Genomic DNA, 27878 nt, shown 5'->3' on the forward strand with positions numbered 1-27878 from the left:
CACAGTTACTGCGATTTTCGGCACGCACAAAATCTCGACTTCCATTACTGAGCCCAAGCAGAGCAGTGGATGAGGGGGTGTCCCCCGCTCCTCTTGGGTGCAGTAACGGGAGTCAGAGGTTGCAGGGGTGTCCCCCACTTACCATAACGGTAAACAGGGGGATAAGAAGTCAAAAAAAGACCTTGCGGCATCTGTATCGACCCACGCAAGTGGGAGGAACTGATGCTGCCTGGTCGGAAGAGAGATGGCAGCACACATCACTGTGTGCAGCCGTGAAGGTAAGTGGATGGGGGAGGCAGGTATGGGGATGCAGGGCACAGTGATCTATGTGATCACTGTGCCGCGCCATAATGGAAGTCAGCAATTTAATAGTCGACATTATGGGTGGCGCAGTGATCACATACATTCCGAAGGAGCAGCTGTTCTGGGGCTGATACAAACCAAAAACCTTTTTGTTACTTCAAAATGGTAGTCATGCACCCTTATATTGCGAGAAAAAGCAGACAATGGATCCTTCTCCGTATTCTATGTAAATTCGACTTTTATTTTTACACATTGAGTGTACCTTATGGTGCCCTTTATGATAACATGTGTTTCGACGTTCTCAACGTCCTTCTCAAATCAGGGCTAGTCATGTCACATTTGCAAATAATTCAAACACCCAACAAATTTCAGTTATATCAACGTACCATATGAAATTAACATATTCATTCCATAAAAGTATTCATTCAGATGGCCATTTTGGGAGGAGCAAAGGGTAGGAGTGTTAGGGATAGTTGAAAGAAAATGCAATAATTGAACAGAAATTAAAGAGACATAAATGAATAAAAATTGAAATAAATGAAAAAAGAAAGAAGAGAAAAACCAACCATGTGATTAATAATTGCTAACCCGTTCTACTTCATTCAAGTATTCCTAATGGGTTTATAAGTATAGTACAATGTTTAGTAACGTTCCTTACCTAATGTTGATTCAAAATTAATTTTTAAGTTTTTAGTTTATCACAAGTCATGGGGTAAATCCCTAAAATTGAGAAAAAAACAGAAAAATGTGTAATGGTTGCTCGAGTTTATGCGACTCTTTGATTAGCTTACATTTTGTTCTAGTGTTTTTAGGACTAATCCACTGTTTTTTTTTTTAATTATGACTAATAGCTATCCATTCAATCTTGTCTCATTGTGGATTCCAATTTGTATAAACATGTGCCAAGCGAACAACCCGCGTTTAAATTGAACTTGATCTTCTTTAAAAATGTGTGGTTTCACACCGCATTACTTTCTCTACATTTAAAAATGTGTCGGCATCGTATTTGGGTCTCGTGTCATCACGAGGACCCACATGGAAACCCATCATGCTGCAAAGACCCCTAGGGAGCCCCACTTGTACGCTTACCTTGTGTAACACGCCCCGTGCCAAAAAGTCCTAGTGTGCTTTTCGCCGTGTGTCTATTATTATGGTTTACACGATTGCTTGGTCCTACTACTCTTTTTACTTTAGTGATCGTGTTTGCTTTTCAGAAAACTTTCGTCCTTGGTATTTTAGAGCATTTCTTTTAAATATTATGGTACCATTGTCTTATTGGGCATATATGGAGTCAGGTAACATTATTGGAAATAACTAATCGTAACTTGGAGCATTACGTTCTTTTTATTGCAATTACTCTAAAAATCAGTGTTTATCTCTATTGTAACTTGAGTGACTTTTTATCCTAAATACCTCCACAGTTTGAAAATATAAGGGTCGGTTTTGTGAGAATCGTTATCACTATTTTCACGTCCCGTAGTCCTTTTTCTATTTTTATTCCCGCTGCCATATTTTGGGCAAAGAAGTGTTCCTCTGCATGATGGTTACGTTATTTTCCCAACGTTTTTACTGAACATGAATTAAATTTTATTTCGAACTGTTTTTTAGTACGAGTTTGTTGTTAGGGCTAAATTTTTGTAAAAAGAAAAGCACGTTGCTATAATTATGTCATGATGATTACTTGAAAACACTCTGAATGGAACATCTTAAAATTGCAAAAAATATATGTATCTCACTTTAGGTGAATCATATTGCCTCATGTTATTCAACAATGACAAATTTCTTATTCATATGACATTACAGAAATGAGGCCATCTTGTGGTCCAAATTTAGGCCCTTTCCACAGCACAAAATTTGCAAATTAATTTAGCTTCTTCCTGCCTGAGTTTCACTTCATTATTTCCTCCTCTCGGTCCCAAGGTCACTTTTTTAAGACCAATAAATCTCAAATGTTTCTTGTCTATGCATTGATTTTTTTTTGCCAGTGCTGGGCTAAGGGTAAATTGATGTCTTGAATTCGGATGGTTGAAAGATGTTCCCTTATCCTGGTCCTGAGTTCTCTTAAGGTGCTGCCTATATACATTTTCTCACAGTAGCAAATTATTGCATATACCACAAACTTTGTCTTGCAGTTGATATGGTCAACAATTCTTTGGGTTATACCATGTTTGTCTTTAAAAGTCACTATATTGTTCAAAGCATGTTTGCACATTGTGCATGTGCCACATTTCCGAAAGCCAGTTGGCATTGGCGGAAGCCATGTCGTAGGGATTTCTTTGTTCACATCCGGAAGGAAAGAAGGGCTCAAAATGTTCTTAATAGTTTTGGCTCGTCTATAGATTACTGTTGGATAGTCTCCTATATATTTCTTCACATTTGGGTCTAGTTGTAATAAGTGCCAGTTCTTCCTCAAAGTTTTTCTCAACACTTTATTATCAGCACAGTAGTTGGTGATGAAACTGATTTCTTTCCTTTTCACTGTTTCGGGTTTAGTTATCTTAAGGGTACTCTCCCTGTTCATTCTTGATGCTTTCTCTTGCGCTTGTGCTATTATTCTCTTTCCATAGCCTCTTGTTTTGAATCTACTGGTTAATAGTTTACATTCATCTTCAAAACTTCTTTGTTCGGAAAAATTCCTGCGGGCCCTGATGAATTCACCCTTCTGTATATTCCTAATCACAGAGTTAAAATGACAACTTTTGGAAAATAATGTTGAGTTTGCCTCAGTAATTTTCCTGAAGGTTTTGAGACAATTGTCTTCCACATACATCTTTAAATCCAAAAAGTTGATCTCCTTTATACTGGTATTTCCAATAAACTCAATCCCCATTGTGTTTTGGTTCGCTCTTTGTTTGAACTCTTCTAATCCTTCTTCATCTCCTTTCCAAATAAGCGAAACATCGTCTATGTGCCGCGTCCAAAGTACCACATTTGTCTCATAAACTTCATCTGTGTAGATATGCTTGTCTTCGTACATTGCCATTGTCAGATTTGCAAGGGCTGGGGCATATTTTACCCCCATGGCTACCCGCCTGGTCTGCTTGAAAAATTGGTCATTAAATAAGAATACATTGTTTTTTAATGTCAGTAATAACATTTCCTTAAGCATGCTTACTGATTGGTAATTTGATGCCGTTTCCTTCCAAAAAGTGTGGTTTCTAAGGCAGTGTCATGTCTAATCGATGTGTATAGGGAACGTACATCGCAAGTAGCCAAAAGATAATATTCCTGCCATACAATTTTGGCTAATTTGTTTATTGCTGCTGTTGTGTCTCTTAAGTAAAATTTGGTTTGAATAGCCAAGGGTCTTAAAATATTATCAATGTAGAATGCCATGTTCATGGTGGCCCAACCTATCCCGCTTAGGATCGGTCTTCCTTATGGAATCCTTTCATATTCCTTATGTATTTTTGGTAGAAAATATACTGTTGGTAGAGTTGGTTGTTTTATTTCCAAAAAGTGCATTTCATCATCTGTGATGAGTCCTGGTCTGTGCCACGTCATGATAGCTTCTTTCAAATCAGATAGTATCTCTAATTTGGGATTTGTTTTCAATTTAGTGTAGCAGTGTGGTGAGTGTATATGGTTCATTGCCATTTCTACATAGTCTTCTCGGTTCATTACTACTATTTTTCCTCCTTTATCTGCTCCTTTGATGACCAATTTATGGTCTTTTTTTAAGTTGAAAAAGTGCTTTTCTCTCCATGCTGGTTAGATTGTCAAACCGGTATCTTGGTTCCAATCTGTTCTTGTATCTTGCATCTATGTGATCACCTAGGAATTTCTTTGTTCACATCCGGAAGGAAAGAAGGGCTCAAAATGTTCTTAATAGTTTTGGCTCATCTATAGATTAATGTTGGATAGTCTCCTATATATTTCTTCACATTTGGGTCTAGTTGTAATAAGTGCCAGTTCTAAGTGCCATCCCTAGGACATGGCTTCCGCCAATGCCAACTGGCTTTCGGAAATGTGGCATATGCACAATGTGCAAACATGCTTTGAACAATATAGTGACTTTTAAAGACAAACATGGTATAACCCAAAGAATTGTTGACCATATCAACTGCAAGACAAAGTTTGTGGTTTATGCAATAATTTGCTACTGTGAGAAAATGTATATAGGCAGCACCTTAAGAGAACTCAGGACCAGGATAAGGGAACATCTTTCAACCATCCGAATTCAAGACATCAATTTACCCTTAGCCCAGCACTGGCAAAAAAAAATCAATGCATAGACAAGAAACATTTGAGATTTATTGGTCTTAAAAAAGTGACCTTGGGACCGAGAGGAGGAAATAATGAAGTGAAACTCAGGCAGGAAGAAGCTAAATTAATTTGCAAATTTTGTGCTGTGGAAAGGGCCTAAATTTGGACCACAAGATGGCCTCATTTCTGTAATGTCATATGAATAAGAAATTTGTCATTGTTGAATAACATGAGGCAATATGATTCACCTAAAGTGAGATACATATATTTTTTGCAATTTTAAGATGTTCCATTCAGAGTGTTTTCAAGTAATCATCATGACATAATTATAGCAACGTGCTTTTCTTTTTACAAAAATTTAGCCCTAACAACAAACTCGTACTAAAAAACAGTTCGAAATAAAATTTAATTCATGTTCAGTAAAAACGTTGGGAAAATAACGTAACCATCATGCAGAGGAACACTTCTTTGCCCAAAATATGGCAGCGGGAATAAAAATAGAAAAAGGACTACGGGACGTGAAAATAGTGATAACGATTCTCACAAAACCGACCCTTATATTTTCAAACTGTGGAGGTATTTAGGATAAAAAGTCACTCAAGTTACAATAGAGATAAACACTGATTTTTAGAGTAATTGCAATAAAAAGAACGTAATGCTCCAAGTTACGATTAGTTATTTCCAATAATGTTACCTGACTCCATATATGCCCAATAAGACAATGGTACCATAATATTTAAAAGAAATGCTCTAAAATACCAAGGACGAAAGTTTTCTGAAAAGCAAACACGATCACTAAAGTAAAAAGAGTAGTAGGACCAAGCAATCGTGTAAACCATAATAATAGACACACGGCGAAAAGCACACTAGGACTTTTTGGCACGGGGCGTGTTACACAAGGTAAGCGTACAAGTGGGGCTCCCTAGGGGTCTTTGCAGCATGATGGGTTTCCATGTGGGTCCTCGTGATGACACGAGACCCAAATACGATGCCGACACATTTTTAAATGTAGAGAAAGTAATGCGGTGTGAAACCACACATTTTTAAAGAAGATCAAGTTCAATTTAAACGCGGGTTGTTCGCTTGGCACATGTTTATACAAATTGGAATCCACAATGAGACAAGATTGAATGGATAGCTATTAGTCATAATTAAAAAAAAAAACAGTGGATTAGTCCTAAAAACACTAGAACAAAATGTAAGCTAATCAAAGAGTCGCATAAACTCGAGCAACCATTACACATTTTTCTGTTTTTTTCTCAATTTTAGGGATTTACCCCATGACTTGTGATAAACTAAAAACTTAAAAATTAATTTTGAATCAACATTAGGTAAGGAACGTTACTAAACATTGTACTATACTTATAAACCCATTAGGAATACTTGAATGAAGTAGAACGGGTTAGCAATTATTAATCACATGGTTGGTTTTTCTCTTCTTTCTTTTTTCATTTATTTCAATTTTTATTCATTTATGTCTCTTTAATTTCTGTTCAATTATTGCATTTTCTTTCAACTATCCCTAACACTCCTACCCTTTGCTCCTCCCAAAATGGCCATCTGAATGAATACTTTTATGGAATGAATATGTTAATTTCATATGGTACGTTGATATAACTGAAATTTGTTGGGTGTTTGAATTATTTGCAAATGTGACATGACTAGCCCTGATTTGAGAAGGACGTTGAGAACGTCGAAACACATGTTATCATAAAGGGCACCATAAGATACACTGAATGTGTAAAAATAAAAGTCGAATTTTCATAGAATATGGAGAAGAAGGGTCAATTGTCTGCTTTTTCTTGCAATATAAGGGCGCATGACTACCATTTTGAAGTAACAAAACGTTTTTTGTGCACACAAACAAAACAGAGTTGAGGAGCCAATTGACTCCGTTGTTAACAGAACTTCATGCGACCATAAAAGCCAACATTCAGTAATCAAGAAGGGCGCTTAGGTCCGCGTGAGGGATACCCAACCCAAATAGGCCCCTCAAATAGATACTGATACAAACCAGGCTGTGGAGAGTGGAAGGCGAACGGGCTGATCGGCAAGTGCAAGGATCGAGAGAGAGCCAGATGAGAAATCCACACTTTCGGGAAGTCGGAAGCGTTCCAAGACCAAAACCGAGTGAGCAGAGGAAAGAAACCTTTGGGTTGCCAGAAAGCAGCCCGCGACCCTCCCGGGTGAACGGCAGAGTTGGGGAGGAGCAGAGTAGGCATTGGTTACGGCTTTGACGGCTGCATGAATATGATGAAAGCGAGACACGACAGGTGAGTTATCGAAAGCAACAAAGTTATGGTTTGTGTTGAAAACAAAAGTAACTGCAAAGATGAAAGTTGAAGGTTGCGTGTGTGCCGATAAAACACAAATGGAAAGGACAATTGCTAAATCGTAAAAGGAAAAGATAGTAACAGAGTGATCATGCGAGGCGAAGTCGCACATTCTAAAGTCTCTGTGAAATGTTATGAGAGTTGAAAGATATTACGGCAAGAACCAAAGGAAAGAAAGTAACCGCGATAAGGAAAGAAAGTTGAATAAAAAGCAAAGTGAAATATGTGAACTTTGAATATGAAGATGTCAAAGTTTATGAACTATGAAAAAGGCCAAAGGGGCAAAGTAAAGAGAATACAAACTACAAGTACCAAGAGGCATTGGTGTTGCGAGATGAGAAAGATTGTGAATTGTGGAAATGCTGAGGTCAAAGTGGTCATGCAGAGGTCTATGTAAAATCCTTGCAGTTTCGAAAGTCTTTGACAGTGAAAAGATACCCAAGATAAAACGTGGGCAAGGGAACCCCCACAAAGAAGGGACAGTCACCAGCCCAGCAGTTGGAAGCCTGTGCAGAACTGTAAAGTGAAAAAAGACAGGCTCGAGCCCAGCAGAGGGAAGTCTGTGTAGAACTGTGTGATAAAGTGAATGAACAGGCTTGAGCCCGGCAGAGGGAAGCCTGTGCAGAACTGTGAGAAAGTGTATGTGAACAAAGTTATGATGGCAAGGCAGACGAAGCCAAAGAAAGTGATTGAACTATCAGAAGTTTGAAGCCTAAGACTGAACTGTCAAATTGTGTGTTAGGTAAGATTTTGTAAAGTCCCACACCAGTTGGACTCTACAAGACTTATCTGCTTAGTATTAGTGTCCCAACTCTTAACATGGGCCTGTACTACATAAGTCAGTAGAGTGACTGAGCAGCCAGGCTTGTTTTAGGAGTACTGTGAGCTGTAGAGCAGTACAACGAAATCACTAAATACAAGTATTCAAGTAAACACCCTTAAAGGTTATATTAAAATTATGTATTTATATATACATAACGCAAAAGAATCACACTAGATATGCTGCAACTAATAGTAACACCAAGTAGAATTTCAGAATCAAGTTATTCAAGCAACAATAATGCAGGTGAGTAAATTATGTTTGCACTACAAGACTTCCAGCAAACCAAGTGACACCAATCAAGGTCAGTAGTAGCACTTATGGTTCGCCATACAGTATTGATTTTGGTGGGAAAAAGTGTTAGAATAGAACACTGTAACAATAGTCTTTTCTCTCAAGGGATGTAGGAAGCCTTTTCCCCAGCAATAAGCGTGTAAAACAATTCAAACTTTTAAAGGGGACAAGCACTGCCAAATCCAATAGCGTTCAGAAGGTATACTTTTAGGGAGCCAGGATAGCCAAAGCCAATATGGCCATTCTAGTTCTGATGCAATCTTCTTAGAAAAGTTAGTTGAATAGTCAGTCGTTCATTGAAGAAAAATCCAGGAGCTCAATTGAGCCTACCTGATGTGTACAAGCTGTTAGGCCTGCACAAGTGAATTGCAGTAATTCAAAAGGATAGAAAGGAGCACTCCCCAAGCTAGGAAACACTAGATTTGGCTAAAGGTGGTTAAATCCAAAGCCTCACTGTACTCTTATAATTGAAGCAGATGTTCCAGCTGACTTCCTTCTTGATGCACTGATGCAGACCCTTGTTCCTGGACCATGGTCGTGGTGATGAAAGGAAGGACGTCTGGCAGGGTTCTGCAGCAGCACTCTGGAAAGGGACTCTGCAGCAATGTATTCCCCTCGTTTCAGTGGCTCTTTGTGGTTTTGGTGCCTTTTTCTCAGTGTCAAAGAGGAAAATATATCCCTGGTTGGAATTTCCTCGGTCCTACGGACCTGAACTCTGGTGAGGGGACTCTGAACAAAGATTTCCTGCTTTGGTAGATACACGGATGCCTGCAAAGTTTCATCCAGATTCCTCCTTCGGAAGACGTTGCACTAGTCGATGGTCCAGGTACCCCGGATATTGGGAAATTGCAGCCCAGGAAGGTCACAATGACACAGGGGTTGGCCCAGAACAAAGGTGGTCTTGGAACTAGTTGGTCTCAACAGCCTAAGGGAAGAAGTCATCCTTGGCAGGGCTTCACTGTCTTTGGGGAAAATGGGGTCAGCACAGCGTCAAGGCTTCACCGGTGCCTGCATGGTCCTGGAGGGTGCTGCTGGCTTCTCTCTTCATTGTCTTATTCGGATTTGATGTCCCAGTGGTAGACTTCCCCTATAGTCCCAAAACACTTGCCTTATATGGGAAATCCCATTTAATTCACAGCACTAAGCTGTCAATCACACTGGGGTCAGGGGTCGTCAGCCACATACCCAGTTGGAATTGGTTTCAGCCAGGCATGCATACAAACAAAGGCCAGTGAAGTGAAGTTTTGGGCTGCTCCCTCACTTCCTGTCTTCCCAGACACACTGGAGCCTGGGCGGGCTTCGGGGCTGAAGCCCGCCAAAGGCAAAACACACAATGGACTCACACCTGATCTAAACCGAGTAAAAGCCCAGAAGGAACTAACAAACAAAGAAAGGGTGAAAAAAGAAGACGGGGGGCATTTTGGTAAGATGGTCACCCATGGGTGCTGTACTGCAGTTGAGAAATCAGCCTGCAGATACATTGCACAAAAAGTAGTAAAAAGAAACCACTGCCGCCAGCCATTCAAGTTAGTGTAACAAAAAGTTACAGGAGAAGTGGGATAAGGAGTTACTAGTTACTATGTTTCAATGCACCCCCCCCCACACCCCTGCCCCAGCACTCCATATAAGGTGGTGTGTGCTGGACCCACAAAGGAAAAAGGTAAGACAAATGTTGTCCTACTATTTTCTTCACACAAGAAAATGTATTTAAACATTTAGAGGATTCCAAGGGATTCCTCAGTGGTACTGCACAAAGGGTCAAAGGGTGCTGTGTATCACTAAATAAAAAGCAGATTCCTATGGAGTTTACCAAACTCCATTAAGGAACAACATCTTAGTTAGAGGGAACAGGCATGAGTGGGTGGGAAAAAGGCCCACTCACTTAGGAGTTTAAAATCAAAAAGGTCCCAGATTCCAGCAAAGGGCTGGGGGTCTCTAAGGTTAAAGTGAATTAGCACAAAAGTGAACTTTCTCTGCAACGTCCCCCCCCACCCCAGCCCCTCCAGACTAAGGGACAGGAGGATTTAATCCACTCCTTAATGAATATCTTGTTCCAGTTGTTTATACTTCCTGGAGAGCCCATCAACACTTTGATGATTACATCCTGGCCTATGCTCAATGGTAAAATCAAACCCTTGGAGGCTGATAGACCATCTGAGCAGTTTTGGATTCCCCCCCTTCATTTGCAGTAACCATCGTTAGTGTTGCTGGTCTGTTTGAATTGGGTAAGTAGAACCATACAAGTATGGCCTAAACTTATTCAAAGACCACACAAGGGCAAAACATTCACTTTCTATTGTTGCCCACCTTGTTTCTCGGTCCTTCATGTGTCTACGGATGAAGCAAGTAGGGTGTTCCCTACCTTGCTCATCCAGTTGGCTCAGAACTGCCCCAATTCCTGTATTTGATGCATCTGTCTGTACAATAAAGGTTTGGTTGTAGTCAGGATCTCACAAGACTGCAGCTTTGCTGAGGGTTTTTTCAGCCCTTCAAATGCCTTGTCACACTCTTCATTCCATCCTACCTTCTTAGGAAATTTTGCGGAAGAGATGACATTCAGGGGAGAAGCTATGGTGCCATAGTTCTCAGTAAAATTTCAGTAGTACCCAGTGAAAGCTAGAAATGCTCTCACTTGGGTCTGAATAGTGGGGGTGGCCCAGTCCTGTACAGCTTGTACTTTACTAGGCAATGGCCTAATCACACTTCCTCCTACCTCGTGGCCAGGGTAGACCACTTTGCTCTGACCAATTTGACATTTACTGCAACCTTTATGGTCAGATGGGCCCGTTCAAGAGCTTGCAGTACATATCCTAGTTGATGGAGGTGGTCTTCCCAAGTGGGGCTGAACACTGCTATGTCATACAAGTATGCCATGCAGAAGTCCTCTAACCCATTCAGAACCTGGTTCATCATCCTCTGGAATGTAGCAGATGCATTCTTTAGTTCAAAAGGCGTAACCCTAAACTGGTATAAGCCTCCTGGGGTGGAAAATGCAGTTTACTCCTTGGCATGGTCTGTCGGAGCTATTTGCCAATAGCATGAGGTCAAGTCAAACGTTCTGAGGAACTTGGCAGATCCAGGTTTGACCACCAGCTAATCTGCCCATGGTAAAGGGCGGGCATCAGTCTTTGCGACTGCATTCTGAGCCCTACAATCCACACAGAATCTCAACACTTTGGTTCCTGCTTTTGGCACTAGTCCAACTGGACTAGCTCATGGACTGGTAGATGGCTCAATAAACCCAAGGCAAAGCATCTTGTTGACCTCTTTCTTTATAGGAGATGTTACTTGATCTGACATTCTGTAGCCCCTGCTTTTGACAGGGAGACTGTTGCCAGTGAGAATTCCATGCGTGCCCCAAGGGGACAAGCTGGGTGTCAGGGAAAACAGGGAGGCAAACTGAGTCAGCAGGATTTGCACTCTTCTAGTTGCTGCAGTCAGATCTGAAGAGAGTTTAACTCCTTCAATCGATGCATCTGAAGGGTGTCCCTTGAGGAGATGAGGGAGAGGATCACTCTTGATCAGAGGCTAGAAGTAAATTGAGCATTACACGATATAGCATTGTGCCTGAAATAGCTGCAAGGCTCACATTGATTTAAAAATGTGCACAAAAAGCACCTGAGAAATGCCTAATGGTTCTTTATTGGCAACAGAATTTCAACAATCGTGGAAATCTGACATTGTTTCAGGGGGCTATGATGAGAAGAGACACACCCACTCTGGCAAGCTCCTGTGCAAAATTCAGAGGGAGAATGTCTTTCAGTGCTGTACTGAAGTCTTGACCATTCTCAGGCTTTTTATTATGCAGCTATAATGGTAAACTCGAGTAAATCACCATTCGTAAAAGAGACTGTAGAGCTGAATGTTGTCAATACGCAACAAGATGACTCATTTGTAGGCAGTTGCAATTCTGTTCTCTCACACCTCAGGGATATTATTTGCTTCTGCAATGAGACATCCGGTCAAGCAGACTTTAATTGGTTGGCACTTTAGTGAAATGGGGCAGAATGGGGATGAGGAGGCCCTTGATTCCCGCACCCAAAAATGGGCAAGTACCAGGTCTGCCTCACTCGGCATTACCCGGTTCTTGCCCATTTACGGGTGCCTGAAAAAATGCAACTCCGGCGGCAGTCGTGCTGTTTTGAACGGCCCGGCTACCGCCAGAGTTGTAATGAGGCCCATTACATGCCACCACCGGCATAGAGGTTGGATTAGTGCTGATCATGGTTATCCCTCCTGTCTACCAGTAATGTCTAGCAGTAGCATAAGGGGTAAAAGGACAGTACCTTTGCAAGATGTACAGTGGTGTGCTTGCTTCTAAGGGTGTTAGAAAACTTGATGTTGCATTGGAGTATAAACAGCCCATCAATCTGGTATTTTACCAAGCACCACCCTAGAGGACAGACCATGACAGATGGGCACACATCTTGCCCAGGGATTGAAACTGGGAAATAACATGTGAAAATGCCTTTTGCAAATACAATCCTGGAAAAAGACCTGTCAAAAGACTAATAATGTGCAGGACAAGGGGGAAAGGACTAATGGAATACAAAAATGGGCTTGTGGTGGGCAGCAGAAAGGAGGGGGAAAGCAAGGCAAAGCTCCCTCCCCATCCAAACGTTGTGCAAAGATCAAAAGGTAAGGTCTCCCTGAAGTATAAAAATGAAATTGAGAAGCCATTACTGAAAATGTATTTTATCAAACAGGGGAAATGGCACAACTGGAGGATCTATGGGGGTAGTTGGACCTGGAGGTGGGCTAAACTGCAGTCATGTCCCTTTAAGTAAATCAGAAACTCGGTCTGTAGTGCTTGGGCGGGCTAACAGATTTGTTTTTTATTTTGGAACTTTGTAAGGCACAACATATTGCAGAAAGCCTCAATGATTTTATAGTATCCCCTGCTTTGAAAAATGTGACCGTGACCTTCATCAATAGTGCTACTTTGCTTTGTATGTTTAAATTAACATGATTATGCATATCTGGTTTAACACCAGAACCGCCGGCAAGTCAAGAGGAAACCCTTGTGGCTGCAAGTATGAGGTGTTCACAGGAGCAGGGTTTGTTAAAATGTAGGAGTTTAATCTCTCTCCCTTTCGAAGGGATTGTGTCCTCCGACGTATTCCTCATCTTAGATATCTCCTTCCAGCTCTGCTGGCCTCAGAAAATGTTTTCTCTCTAGAGGGCGCAGCGCGTCGACGTCCTCCGAGTCGATGTCCCTCGACAGCCGCCGTATCGACGTCGACGTCATCCTGCCTATAAAGGCTGCGCGCAGCGTCCGTTGCTCAGTTCCGTTTTTCCGCGCTTACTCAGTGCCTCGGAATACCGTTGCTCAGTTCTTGTCAGATTAATACTATTTACCTCGAGTTATTCGATCCGTACTCGATGGCTTCCTCGTCGGAACCGACAACTCCTCGATCCGGCTTAAAAAAATGCCGAGATTGTGGAAAAAAGATGTCGCTGACTGACCCTCACAGAGTTTGTCTGTGGTGTTTGGGAGCTGAACACCATTGTTCGGAGTGCGAGGACTGTATGTCCATGACAGCTAAGGCCCTGATGGAGCGCAGGGGGAAGCTGGAGAAAGGTAAGACTTTTAAAGCTTCTTCTTCGTCGACGAAGTCGAGACACTCGTCTCCTCGTCACCATTCGCGCTCCAGGTCTCGGAGTGGGTCCCATCACTCCTCGAGATCGAAGCACTCGAAGAGGAGACGTCGAAGATCCCCTTCTCCATCTTCCTCTTCCTCTGTTTCGCCAAAAAGAATCCCTTGCCCCACGAAACATAGTTCCCGGGCTGAATGGGAGGAATTCCGCAAAAATATGATGAGCGTCTTCGAGAAAGCGGCCTCGACCCCCTCGAAGACTGCCGAGAGCGATGCTCTGGTCGAAAGACCCGAAGGTCAAAAACGCCGCGAGTCGCAGTACCCGGCGAAGGAAACCTCTCGAGCGCGTCTTGAACCCTCGAGTAGGACTATGACCTCCAAACCTTCCTCGAAGGTTCCGTCGACGCCGTCGACGAGGGTTCCGTCGACGCCGAGGTCGGTGTCTTCGACGCCGTTGTCGAAGGGACCTTCGACACACGGGTCTGTCGACTCGACGCCAGCTTCGACACCGCCGTCGACGCCAAGAAAAGTCACTGTCACGACACACCCAGTCACTATCCCCAGGTCCTCGATGACGATGTCTTCGAGATTGTCGAGTAGAATCCCAATTCCGTCGAGGTCATCGAGGCCTCCGCCTTTGTTTTCGACGCCACACTCAAAGCCTTCGGCGTCGGCGTCGACGACATCGACGTTTTCGAGGCCGATAATGACAAGTTCGGCACCCTCTGCCTTGGAAATGGGATTTACTCCCTTTGAGTTTAGAACAATTGAGAACTATGTCCTCAATTTTGGAAGAGGGAGAATTGTCTGAACAGGAAGACACATTTGAGTTGCAGGGACCTGTAACCCCAATTAGAGAGGAATTTTCCTCTGAAGAACGCAGGTTAAAGGATCTTCATGATTCCTTACATGAGGCAAGTGGGTTAGACACTTCCCCTGAGGTGGAGTTTGCTAGGCCAGACCCGGGGGAGCATGCTGAAACCCCCTATAGAGCCTTAATGGCCAGGATCACAGAGTTTATGGGGTGGTCTGCACCTTCACAATCTTTCCAACAAGATGACCTCACGGATATTCTTGATAAAGGCCCACAGGAGGATCCTGTGGTGCCTTTCCATAAAGCTCTTCTGAGGAAGATTATGACAAACTGGGAAACCCCCAGATGTCGTCCCGGCAGTAAATAAAAGACTTTCTACAAAATACAGGGTATCCTCTACAGACCCGGAGTTTTTGTCAAAACACCCATCCCCAGAAAGTCTGGTGGTACAGGCAGCATCTTCTACCGATGTCAAGACGGCTTATCCTACCGTCCCACAGGACAGGGACGATAAAAAATATGATGCTTTGGCAAAGAAAGTTTTTTCGGCATGTAGCATGGCGTTAAAATCTGTGAATGCTACTTGCACCCTTGCTAGATTCAGCCATACACTTTGGGAGTGTGCTTCTACAGCGGCTGACTGCATCCCGGAGGGAGAAGAAAGGGAGGCGTTCCTGAATATCATACAGGACGGTAAAGACGCTATGTGCGAATCCCTCCAGACGGGCATTGATTCGGCTGACAGTATCAGCAGAGCAATGGCGGCAAGTACTTCAACCAGGAGATTTGCTTGGTTGAGAAAGTCTGGTTTTGCCCCAGATGTGCAAGCCAGGCTCTTGAACATGCCATTCGATGGCTCTTCTTTGTTTGGGAAAAAGGCGGATGACAGTTTAGAAAAACTGCAAACTTCAAAAGCAGCAGCAAAATCTCTAGGCGCTGCAATCCGTCAGACACCTTTTCGTCCCACAGGAACCTCTGCGAGAGGCAAGTCCTTTCGCTTCTACTCCGCATTCGGAAGAGGTAGAGGACGACCGGCTCAAAGGGGACAAAGAAGAACTACCCGAGGTGGACGGGGTAGATATTCAAAGGCCGCCGCAACAGCAGGTGCCTCTTTACCATCGGCATCTGCATCAGCCGCCCCAAAACCACTCTGAGGACTTCCCTCACAGGACACCTGTAGGAGGCAGGTTGACTCAACATCTGGCGGAATGGCAGGCTATCACATCAGATGCTTGGGCATTGGAAACAGTTGCCCAAGGTTACTGCCTGCCTCTCCTACGCATACCTCAGAGTCAACCACCGGGGATCAGCTCTCAGAAAGCTCCAGATCCGCTCCTCTTGCAGGAAATTTTGGACCTGCTAGAGAAAGGTGCCATAGAACCGGTACCTGTAGCGGAGAGGAACAAGGGCTGGTACTCCCTTTACTTTCTCATTCCAAAGAAAGACGGAGGACTGAGACCCAGCTTGGACTTGCGAGAATTGAACAAATTCCTCAGAAAGGACAAATTCAAGATGGTCACTCTTTCTCAGATCCTCCAGGCCCTTCAGTTCCAGGACTGGTTGGTATCTCTGGACCTTCAGGACGCTTATTTCCATGTGCCTATCCATCTCAAACACAGGAAATACCTGAGGTTCGCAATTGGCAACTCTCACTATCAATATCGAGTGCTGCCATTTGGGCTGACCTCAGCCCCGAGGGTCTTCACCAAGTTAATGTCGGTAGTGGCGGCAAGTCTAAGGAGGGAAGGGATTCATGTCTACCCCTACCTGGACGATTGGTTGATCAGGGCTGTCTCTTCGGAACAAGCTCAGATCCAACTAAATCACGTGTGCCACTCCCTTCACAGACTGGGCTTCTCCCTCAATTTAAAGAAGTCACAAATGATACCATCGCAGAGACTCCAGTTCATAGGAGCGATCCTGGACACTTCCCTGGGAAAAGCCTCGCCACCAGAGGTGAGGGCTCAAGATATTCTACAGATGGTTACCAAGTTTCAAAATGCCCAACGTCTCCCAGCCTTTGACTTTTTGAGGTTGCTAGGCCTCATGGCATCCTGCATTTTCCTAGTGCCAGAGGCTCGCCTGAGAATGAGATCCCTCCAGTGGGCACTGAGGACTCAGTGGTCACAATTCTCAGGGAGAATGACCGATCTTCTTCAGGTTCCCGACAGGGTGGCTCGAGACCTTCAGTGGTGGGCCTGTCAGGAGAACATTCTTAAAGGAGAACATTTTTGGCAACCCTGGCCGGAGATAACAGTAGTCACGGATGCCTCACTCACGGGGTGGGGAGCCCACGCCAACGACTTGACCATCAGCGGTCGTTGGTCTCCATCGGAGTCCAGACTACATATCAAACTGTTAGAGCTGAGAGCCATCAGACTTGCGCTGAAGGCGTTCCTGCCAGCTGTATAAGGGAAAAACGTCCTGATAATGACGGACAACACAGTGGCCATGCATTACCTCAACAAAAGAGGAGGCGTAGGATCACTACCCCTGTGCAGAGAGGCGATGCAGCTCTGGTTTTGGGCAATCCAAGAAGGAATCTCTCTATCGGCAGCTCACCTAGCCGGAGAGAAGAACTTGACAGCGGACGCTCTGAGCAGGCAGAGCACAGTCTCCCACGAGTGGGAACTAGCTCAGGAAGTCCTTCAAGAGATCTTCGCCCTTTGGGGAACCCCTCAGGTGGATCTGTTCGCCACCAGCGTAAACAGGAAATGCGATCTGTTCTGCTCAAGGGAATTTCCCCCGAGAGGAGCTCTGGGAGACGCGTTCATAGTGGACTGGGAGTTTCCGCTTCTGTACGCGCTCCCACCGATCCCTGTCATTCCTCAAATGATCAGGAGGTTGAGAAGATTCCGGCGAACCATGATCCTAATTGCCCCGGATTGGGCCAGGAGAACGTGGTACCCGGACCTTCTAGACTTGTCCATCTGCCCTCCAATTCGACTTCCACTCAGAGAGAACCTACTCTCACAGAAGGGAGGTCAGGTTCTCCATCCAGACATCAAAACCCTCAACCTTCACGCTTGGCTTCTGAAAGGCTCCGGTACAAGGATTGGGACCTCCCTGATGATGTTATGGAGGTGTTGCTTTTGGCAAGGAGGCCAGCAACAAAGTCTTTATACCGCTGCCGTTGGAACAGATTTTGCAGCTGGTGTAGAGAACAGAATATCGACCCTTTTTCATGTGGTACATAAATGGTTTTGTCCTTCCTACTATATTTGGCAAATTCAGGCCTTCAAGTTGGCACCATTAAGGGCTATCTCGCAGCGCTATCCATCTTTAAGCGTACTGCGGGAGAACCATCCTATTTCAAATTACCCTTGGTAATATAGTTTCTAAAGGGGTTAACCAATGTTTATCCCCCAAGACCATTCCAAGTTCCCCTATGGGATTTAAACTTAGTACTAACTTTCCTGATGGGCACACCTTTCGAACCTCTCCATTCTTGTTCGTTAAGATTCCTTACCCTTAAAACTGTTTTATTAATAGCACTTACATCTGCTAGAAGGGTGAGCGAATTACAAGCTCTTTCTTGTAAACCCCCTCACACAATATTTCACAAAGACAAAGTTGTCCTGCAAGTGTAGCCTAATTTCCTCCCAAAGGTGGTTTCTGAATTCCATATCCCTCAGAAGATTACCCTACCATCTTTCTATCCTCCTCCTCACCCGGGGAAAGAGGAAGAGAGGTTACACAGGCTAGACCCTAGGAGGGCTTTAAGTTTTTACATCAGTAGACTAGCCAGGATAAGACAGGCAGACCAGCTGTTTGTAGGTTACGCAGGTCACAAGCTGGGGTTACCAATAACTAAGCAGACCATTTCCAGATGGATCATTCTAGCCATTCTGGAATGTTATAAACTGGCAGGGAAAGAGCCCCCTCAAAACCTTAGGGCTCATTCGACCAGAGGTATTGCAGCTTCATCGGCCCTCAAAAGAGGCGTGCCGGTTAAAGACATCTGTGCGGCCGCTACATGGTCGTCTGTCCATACCTTTACACGTTTTTACAATTTGGATTCCTCCTCCAGTCAAGAGACTAGGTTTGGAAGGGCTGTACTGCATTCTATTCATCAATAGAAGACAGCATGAAGTCAGTACTCCCTCCTCCGATAATAGAATACTGCTGTGGGAGCCTATCTAAGATGAGGAATACGTCGGAGGACACAATCCCTTCGAAGAACAAGTTACTTCTTACCTTGTAAAGTTCTTTCGATGGGATGTTCCTCCGACGTATTCCTCATCGACCCTCCCATCCATCCCCGCAGTTCTACTTCCCTTGTTGCAGCTTACGCTCCTTCAGGGTGATTAGTTTAGTCCAGAAAGTATTATTGTGGGCTGCAAAACGGAACTGAGCAACGGACGCTGCGCGCAGCCTTCATAGGCAGGATGACGTCGACGTCGATACGGCGGCTGTCGAGGGACATCGACTCGGAGGACGTCGACGCACAGCGCCCTCTAGAGAGAAACATTTTTCCGAGGCCAGCAGAGCTGGAAGGAGATATCTAAGATGAGGAATACGTCGGAGGAACATCCCATCGAAAGAACGTTAGAAGGTAAGAAGTAACTTGTTCTTCTGTATTACAACATAAACAGTGTGGCTGCTTACATATTTATTTATTTTTTACTGGCCCGTGCGATGCAGGCCAAAAGGTCACCATTCAGGCAGTAATTCAGCAGAGAGAAAAAAAAAATCTCCCAGATTATGTAACAAGAAAGAGTGGAAATATTCAGAGGATAAATTAGGTTCTTTACATTGATGCCCAAAAGTACTTTTATAAGTCGTTTAAGTTTTCCCTGTATAATCAGAAAGATGAATCGACCTCAGGAAAATCATCTAAGGTTGAGAAAGAAGGGATTATTTGATTGGTTTTGGGCTTGTACTGCAAACTAGGCGACGGCATGGGCATGTTTAGAGTAGACCTAGCCTGTGTCAAGGTTTAAAATTCCCTGCAACTAATGGTAACTGTACCACTACTAGCTTTAAAAATTACGACATAACTTATGTTATCAAAGCTTGAAAAGTCGTTGTTAAACTGGTAAGAACGTTTCAATTGTTTCATTGAAGGTAAGATGACCAAAGGGCAAAGTACTTGTCCCGCTCCGCTACTGTATCCAGCAGATGTCCCAATGGCAATGAACTTTGCATGCCTACCGTTGCTGCACCATACCCCCTGCACCTTGGTCTTGGGTTGGAAGCTGGGGGGTTGGCAGAGGTTTAAATGTTGGAAGACCACCCTTCCTTGCCGATGTCTGAATGACATTGGATTCCCAGGAAGCAGCTTAGTAGCAGAGTCTGGTATAATGGAGGGCAGTCCTAGAAATTCCCTTTAGGGTCATGCAAACTTGATGTCCTGTATTGATTTAGGGTCTCCATCCACCCCCGGCTGTTATGCGAAATGTCCAGTCACTATTCATTAAGGCAATCTACCCATGACTTATTTGCTGACTTCCCATTTGTCGATTGAGACAAAGGTTGTCAATGTGAACCTGAGTGGTACAGCTTCCTGAAACAAAGCACAAACCTATGTAGACATGCTTTCTAATAAAGGTGTAAAGGTTTTGTCAATGGCGACAATCCATGTGCATTAATGATTGGCAATTGGATAGATAACTTAACCAGCAATGATGTGCCCATACCCACCACGTTGCATCAGTTTTATGAAATGATCATGAAAGTGAAACTGCAATGGTTTGGTTGAGTCTACTAGAGTTAAATACGTATGCCTCAAGTTGCTTGAAGGGCTGTCCATATCCTGAACTCTGTACTCGGATACCTGTGGGGAGAGCAGGGGAGGTCGTCACAGACAACACTGAATGCTCGCCCTATATCACCTGACAAAAGCTTTGTTTGGATCTGAGCACATGTGGATGGTCTTTTGTCAATTTTGTGTGTTCTTCGTATTACCCACTGTTAATTTTCCTTCAGCCCAGTATTGCATCTTGTCACACTTTGATAGCCCTCAGAAATGTTTCCATTTGGGGAACTATCTTAATTTTAAGGAATAGGGATCGTTGCAAACTTGACCATATTGGTTTACATTGATCATGCGTTGAGCAGAGCTCTTCAACTGTAACCAACCACAAAATACCATGCTGTAGGAAATCGTTCAATGTGGTATTCCATGCCTATCTGTTTTAGCTGCATAAGAAGAGTAGTGTTGTGGGTATTCCTGAGGAAATCTGTTGCATAGGCCAGAGTTGGCTAGCAAGCCCTAGTTGCCCCAACACACTGAGCTCCACGATTCCTTGAACTTGGGTTGACTCCTGGCATTTACCTGCAATTCTATTTAAGGAAGACTGTTGGTATCCTACATCTGACAGCCATGCTGTTTATATCCTACTCTGATGAAGGATACACTGGTGAGTCAGGAATCGCGATTGGCTTAACCTCCTGTCACCCCCAGTATCTCTTGCACATTGCTACATTTTATGTAATCGCCTTTTCTTTTTTTAAATGGATCCTTTTTTATGTTGACACATTTTCAATGATGAATCTGTGTAATGATTAAATATCTTAATGTTTTCATGATTTTTTTATTGGATGTCCTTGTATTGATAACATTTTAGTTTTTTGACTTATCAAAGATTGTTTGGAAAATCGCCTCACAGGCAATGCTCACTATTTTTAAAACAAAAACGTTTTTCCAATGACTTTACAGTTAAGATCTGAGGGCAATCATTCCTCAAACATACTCTGAGTGCACCAGTGACATCCTTGCATGATTCAAGTGAGCACTATAACCTTTTCAATGTCTTGTTTGTAAATATGTTTTCCAGGGAACGAGTCTTCTGAATGGATTTCCAAAGCAATTTGATTTGCCCGTAACAAAACTGTGGGAATTTTAACACACTTTTTAAGTTGTAGAAATGATTAATTTTTGACACACTGACCCTTATTTTATTTAACATCAGTGTTGACCACAGCTACAAAGCCTCTGGAATCTACAACATCAGTGCCACCCTGAATGGGAAACCGATATTCTCCCTGATAGACGTCCAGGAGCCGCTTGATGATTTGCGCATTGAAGGTCCAACCGCCATTCCGCTTTCCTATGGGTAAGCTGAGTTTGATTGGTGTTCCAAGAATATACAGATTTGTTCTAGCCAGGTATTTGATGTTTTTTCCACTATACAGTAAATCCTTGGAATTTCCTTTGTCTTGTTAGAGCATGTTGCACGGTGTGCATTAGTAAACAAGCAAACATTGGGCAGTTTGCATCTGGATCATAAAAAGAACATAAATGAGATGACAGATGTCTGACACTTGTTAGTGGTACAAAAAACCATCTGGGGGTCAGCATTACTGAGTGTCTACCTATGTCTACTAGGCAAGTTCATGAATCCTTGAGTTTGCAATACCAAGTTCTCCATTGAGTACTTGTGTAGCCACCTCAGACCATCCAAATGTTGGCCTCTGAAGAACCTTCTCTTTAGATGATGGCTAAAAGAAATCTTGAGGATATGTGGAATATAAAATTCTATGACAAGACTGGAGGCGAGCATTATGCTTCAACTTCTTTATTTACTACCCTTCAGCAGTTTCAACCAACTATATCAATCCACAACAAAGAAATGTCCATATGACTTTCCCTCTAAAAAACTACAAAGCCCCAAAGTCTCTGTAGTCCTTCTCTCTCCAGCTCAGCTATGACCACATCCTGTTCCTGAGCTCCTCTTCTATTACTGCTCTTCAAGCAGATAAGTGACTTTCTATTTACCTCCGAGCTAATGTGTGTATGTTTAGCATTAGCGTAGGATTTAGTTATGTTTTAGACTAGAAAGCCTCTACAGCAGGTGCGCGCGACTTATTGAATGTCTATTGATCTAGTTCGCAAGCGTGGGAGGCTTATTAGGCCTGGTAAATGATTGGAGTTTAGTAAGGACTTCGGTCCAGGTCGAGAGCGGCAGCCGCCGCATTCGCGAGTCGAGATTTCGCGGGTGAAGTAGCTGCCTTTGTTTTAGCAGCGGGAGCTCCGTCGGCCGCTTGAGCCCCGTGCTGTATTCCCGGCACATCAGGGGCGCGCCTCTGGGCCGCGGAGCTCCCTCAGAACGATTTCCCCCAGCGGGAGAGCGGACTCACTTCGGCGGGCCCCCTCCCTTGTGGAGGCGGGGCAGGGTGCCAAGAGCGTCAAGCCCTTGCAGACTCCGGCCCCCACCCTCGTGGGGGCGGAGCTTACTGAACGCCTGTGCCGCCTCGCTTTCACTACGCGACGCGGCCCGAGGCAGCAAAGCAAAGGAGCTTGTTCGAGCGGTACGGCCGCATAACTATAAGCATTCTAATCTCCCCTCACGTGCTCATACAGCGCTTACCAAGCCGAGGAGCAGCATAGCCTCAGGGCAAAGAGGCGGCAGGAGCGGAAGCACCTCTCAGCTCACAATAAGAAAATAAATAAATAAAATAAAGGAAAGTGCCAATAAGCACCCACTCACGAGGATTCTGCCTCCCACTACGCTCTCAAGAAGCACAAGCCATCAGAGGCACAGAGAATTAAGAGTCCGGTGCAGCCACTTAAAAAAAAAAAAAAAAAAGAAAAAAAGAAAGGAAATATACAGACTGAATTCTGAGGAGCATCTACTAGGAAGTGGGCAGCAAAGACACCTGTATCAGGTACTAAGGCACGAAGCATCCCTTACCATGTCGGAATTCGAATGGAGTGAGGAGGAGCAGTCCCTAGACCTGGCTGCAAGTTTCAAGGAGGTGCTGGGGAATTCCCTAGTAGATGCAGTGGGCCAAGGGGTGAGACCCTTACAGGAAAGGCTAGAGACACTAGAAGCAATGCTTCATCAGCCTAAAGAAAGCACCTTGAGGACTTGCAGCTTGCTCACGGAACCCTCTGGAGCAGGGTCTAAGGGGAGTATTCAGGCCCGCAACAGAAAAGCCTCTGCAGACCCCCAGGGCCCTACGGATGGGGCGGAAGATAAGGCCCCAGAGGTCGCCGACGCCATCGCAAAGCTTAAGAAAGCGTATTTGCAGTGTCAGGACGTGCCAGACCTCATGACCCCCTCTCCTGGGGAAGAAAATGAAGGAGATGATGACCCAGGCTCGGAAGAAGAGCCAGAGGAAGGGGACCTATTCCCTCAAGAGCCGGAGGGGCCAGTCGAGGAAGAATGGGCAAAGCCCAGTGGGGGAAAGAGAGCCCGCAAAGAGAAACACCTCGATGAGGAACAGGACGATATGTTCGACCTGGATACCATCAGGAATCCGAGATCCTCCGACTGGCAGCCTTCTCCAAGAGTGGCTCAATATATGACAGCAGGGCTGAGAAAAGCTTTGGATAAAGAGGTGCGGCAGCGCATCCGAGCAGAATGCCCCCGTCCAGACCTGCCGGGGAAGGTGGCGGAAGCCCCCAAGTTGGACCCCAAAATGCTCACATTTGTCTCAAAGACCAATAAGGACCCCCGTAAGGGGATAGATCATGGAAGAGCTCCCAGGAGAAGATCCTGGACTTAGCCGGTCCTCTCGCTAAGATCATGGACTTAGCAGAAAGGGCGAGGGACACAGGCGAAGAAGTGGACCCAGAGGCCCTTGCTGGATGGGCGCAAAGGGCTGTTTGCCTCCTAGGGAACGCGAACTGCGCCATAGCCTCCGAGAGAAGAAGGGGGTTGCTTCTGAAGATAGACTCGAAGCTCAGTGACCTAGCATCCTACGAGGCCGGCTAGGCAGCCCAAGGCCTTTTGTTTGGCGAGACTTTCGGGAAGGAAATGGGCCGCTTTGTAGCATGTACGCTTCGCTGGAGAAAGCACAAGCATCCATACGCAAGATCTTCCCTCAGAGTTTTTGCCGGGACCGGTCGTTACAGGGGTCGTTCGACCGGTCGCCAACAAGGAGGTAGAAGACCCCCGAATCACAGAGCCCAGTACTGGGAGAACAAGCAACAAGACACGTTCTTCCCAACCCGAGGCCGCAATTCCAGAGGGCGATGAGGAAGAGGTTTCGGACAAGGCCAGGGGTTTACACCAGGTAAGAGTAATAACCTACCCTCTGGTGGGAGGGAGGACAAGTATGTTCTGGGAAAGCTGGCGCACGCTTTCCAGCGATGCCTGGATATTGCAAACCGTCAGAGGTCTACAGCTAGAGTTCATTCAGGATCCAGTGCAGACAAGAGTGCCCCAGCGCCCGTGCCTAGCGAAAGCGGGGCAGGCGGCCCTCAACACAGAGTTGGAGCATTTAGTGAAGAAAAGAGCCATAGAAAGATGCCCCGGGGCCCCGAGTTTCCTCAGCAACATGTTTCTCGTTCACAGCAAAGAGAAGGTACGCCCAGTAATAAATTTAAAGGAATTGAACGGATGGATAGTTTACCATCATTTCAAGATGGAAGGGATCCATCAACTCAGAGACTTCCTGAGAGAGGGAGACTGGCTGACCAGGTTAGATCTAAAGGACGCCTACCTTATGGTGCCAGTACAGAAGCAATTCAGGAGATTCCTGGCTTTTCGCTGGAAGGGACAGTTTTGGCAATTCAGGACAATGCCATTCGGGCTTGCGTCAGCGTCTTGGGCGTTCACAAAATTGATGAAACCAGTAACCGCAGCCATCCGAGAGAAAGGGATTCGGCTGATTATATACTTGGACGATCTGTTGCTTCTTGCAGAAGATCGAGGGGTACTGGAGTATCAGACGGAGTGGGTACTAGAACTATTGTAGTCACTGCGGTTTCTAGTAAACGCGGAGAAGTCAGATACAAAGCCAGCGCAGAGGTTGGATTTCCTCGGATTTGTCCTAGATACAAGGAAAGCCACCCTGGAGCTACCAGCAAGGAAGATACGAGATATCAAAAGAGAGATCAGAGCATGCTTGGAGAAGGAAGTGATTTCTCTGAGAGTTCTGGCGAGGATTGTGGGCCTCCTAGCAGCCTCCATACAAGCCATTTTTCCAGGGCCCTTACACTATCGAGCCTTACAAAGATTGAAGATCAGACACCTTCAACAAGGGTTGAGATATCATCAATCGATACCGCTAGATCAGGAGTCTATCACAGAACTGGAATGGTGGTTGCAGAATATGGACGCCTGGAATGGGTGTGCCATATTCGGGGACCTGCCAGAACTCGTGATAGTCGGACGCCAGTCGTCTAGGATGGGGAGCTCGATGCGGAGAATTGCAAACTGGAGGGAAATGGAGCGCAGAGGAGCTGACCCTGCACATAAACTGCCTAGAGCTTCTAGCAGGCTCTTTCGCGATAAAGACATTCACGAGAGACAAGGTGAAGTCTTGCGTCCTGTTAAAGATGGACAACATTTCGGCAGTACGTTACATAAACCACTTAGGAGGGACAAAGTCCAGGATGCTAGCCGAGCTAGCAAAGGACTTCTGGCATTACTGCCTGAGGACGGGGACATCAGTGACAGTGGAGTACTTGCCCGGAGCACTGAATGTAATAGCAGATTTGAACTCCCGAAACCTCACGGACTCCAGCGATTGGAGGCTGGATCCAGCAGTGTTTCAGATCTTGGATCAGAGGTGGGGCCCATTACACATGGATCTGTTTGCGTCTCACCTCAACGCTCAGATACCCAGCTATTTCAGCTGGAGGCTAGACCCAGACGCAAAAGGTACGGACGCATTCCTGCAGGATTGGTCAGACGGCACGCATTACGCATTCCCTCCGTTCATGATGCTGAACAGAGTGCTGGCGAAGTATCGGAGGGAGAGAGCGGAGCTGGTGCTGATGGCACCAATGTGGAAAGCTCAGGTGTGGTTTCCGACGCTAATAGAACACTTGATAGACTCGCCGAGAGTCCTCCCCGAAGGGGAGCGATTGCTCACGGACCCAATTGGGCAGTGTCATCTCTGAGAGTGAGACTCCCGCTCATCGCGTGCAGGATATCAGGAGAAGATGGGAACTGCCGGGCATTTCGATGCAGGCAGCAGAACTTATTGCCGAATCCTGGGCTCCATCAACTAGGAGGAGCTACGACACGGCTTGGGCCAGGTGGACAAATTGGTGTAGAGGGAGAGGTTTTCATCCCATTTCTGCACCTCTAGTAGCCATTCTAAACTTTCTAGCACAACTGCTGCAAGATGGAAAAGCATTCCGCACTATAGGAGTGTACAGATCAGCGATTTCCGCAGGGCACGTACCGATTGAAGGAGTTCCAGCGGTTGAACACTCAGCAGTGTGTAGACTCATTAGAGGAGCTAAGTTTAAAGCGCCACCAGCTCCCAGGTACACAGTATTATGGGACGTGACAAGAGTATTGAGTTTATTAGAGAGCTGGCCGGTTAATAGATATTTGTTTCTCAGTTATCGGGCAAACTAGCGATGCTGTTATGTCTCATATCCTGTAAGAGAGTATCAGATGTTAAAGCATTAGAGATAAATAGAAGGTCATTTGGACCTGAAGGAGTGACCTTCGTAGTGGTACAGAGGACTAAATCGAGCACATCCACAGTGCATTATCCCTATTTTCCAAATAATACCAAATGGTGCGTAGCTAGTTGCATCAAAGAATATGAGCCAAGGACGGCAGAGCATAGGGCAATGAGTACAAACCAGTTGCTAATAGCGCGCAGGAAGCCTTTTCAGGCGGTAAAGACAGCTACCATAGCGAGATGGGTCAGAGAAGTGATGCTAGCGGCAGGTATTGATCTGAAGCGGTATGGGGCACATTCAGTGAGAGGGGCCATGGCGTCCAAAGCATATAGGACAGGGGTTCCTTTACAAGATATTATGGCAGCAGCAGACTGGGTGAATGATCGTACCTTCAGGGAATTTTATTTTAAACCAACAGAGTATTGCAAGGGCAGTGTTGGGACAGCTTTGAACAAGCATAATGCTCGCCTCCAGTCTTGTCATAGAATAAAGATTACCCCTGCTAACTGCGCAGGGAGTATTCATTCTATTAAAGACTAGGAGGCGAGCATTAGTTCCCACCCACGACTGTTTGATAATCATATGGTATGTAATTGTGTAAGGATATGATGACAAACTAGATTCCACCCTGATATTATGTTTGTTTTCCCTAGGGGAAGAGCAGAAGAACAATTGAGGGAATGGACTAGAAAGGAAGGCGAGAGTTCAGCGTTGTGGAGCTATTATGTTGGAGTTCAAGAAGTCCTTGCCCGGTTGGCGGGACGAGGAAGTTTGGTTACAGGACATTCAGAGCACGTAAAAAAGAGGAGGAGCTCAGGAACAGGATGTGGTCATAGCTGAGCTGGAGAGAGAAGGACTACAGAGACTTTGGGGCTTTGTAGTTTTTTAGAGGGAAAGTCATATGGACATTTCTTTGTTGTGGATTGATATAGTTTGTTGAAACTGCTGAAGGGTAGTAAATAAAGAAGTTGAAGCATAATGCTCGCCTCCTAGTCTTTAACAGAATTAATACTCCCTGCGCAGTTAGCAGGGGTAATCTTTATTATCAATGGTGCAATTTGCACACAGTGCTACTGAGAGAACGTTTTAACGTAGATAATACAGTGGATGGAGTTTGGCGTATGGAAGAGGAGTTGCTCCTCAAGTCAGAGTGAGGCGAGAAGGGGCCTCCGCTCCCCCAACACATCAGGCCACA

The 27878-nt window shown here is 45.0% G+C and overlaps 1 protein-coding gene across 1 annotated transcript in view; it reads left to right on the forward strand.

Moving 5' to 3' along the window:
* The window catches only part of LOC138480595 (polycystin-1-like), a 137787-nt gene that overhangs the window by 99984 nt on the left and 9925 nt on the right, over positions 1–27878 (forward strand). The window contains exon 4 of the mRNA XM_069612305.1: positions 21282–21425. Within this exon, the coding sequence (XP_069468406.1) occupies positions 21282–21425 (144 nt within the window). The remainder of the gene's footprint in view (positions 1–21281; positions 21426–27878) is intronic.

The sequence above is a fragment of the Ambystoma mexicanum genome, chromosome 5p (assembly GCF_040938575.1).
Source record: "Ambystoma mexicanum isolate Mex_15411 chromosome 5p, UKY_AmexF1_1, whole genome shotgun sequence".
In the NCBI taxonomy this organism is placed as follows: Eukaryota; Metazoa; Chordata; class Amphibia; order Caudata; family Ambystomatidae; genus Ambystoma; species Ambystoma mexicanum.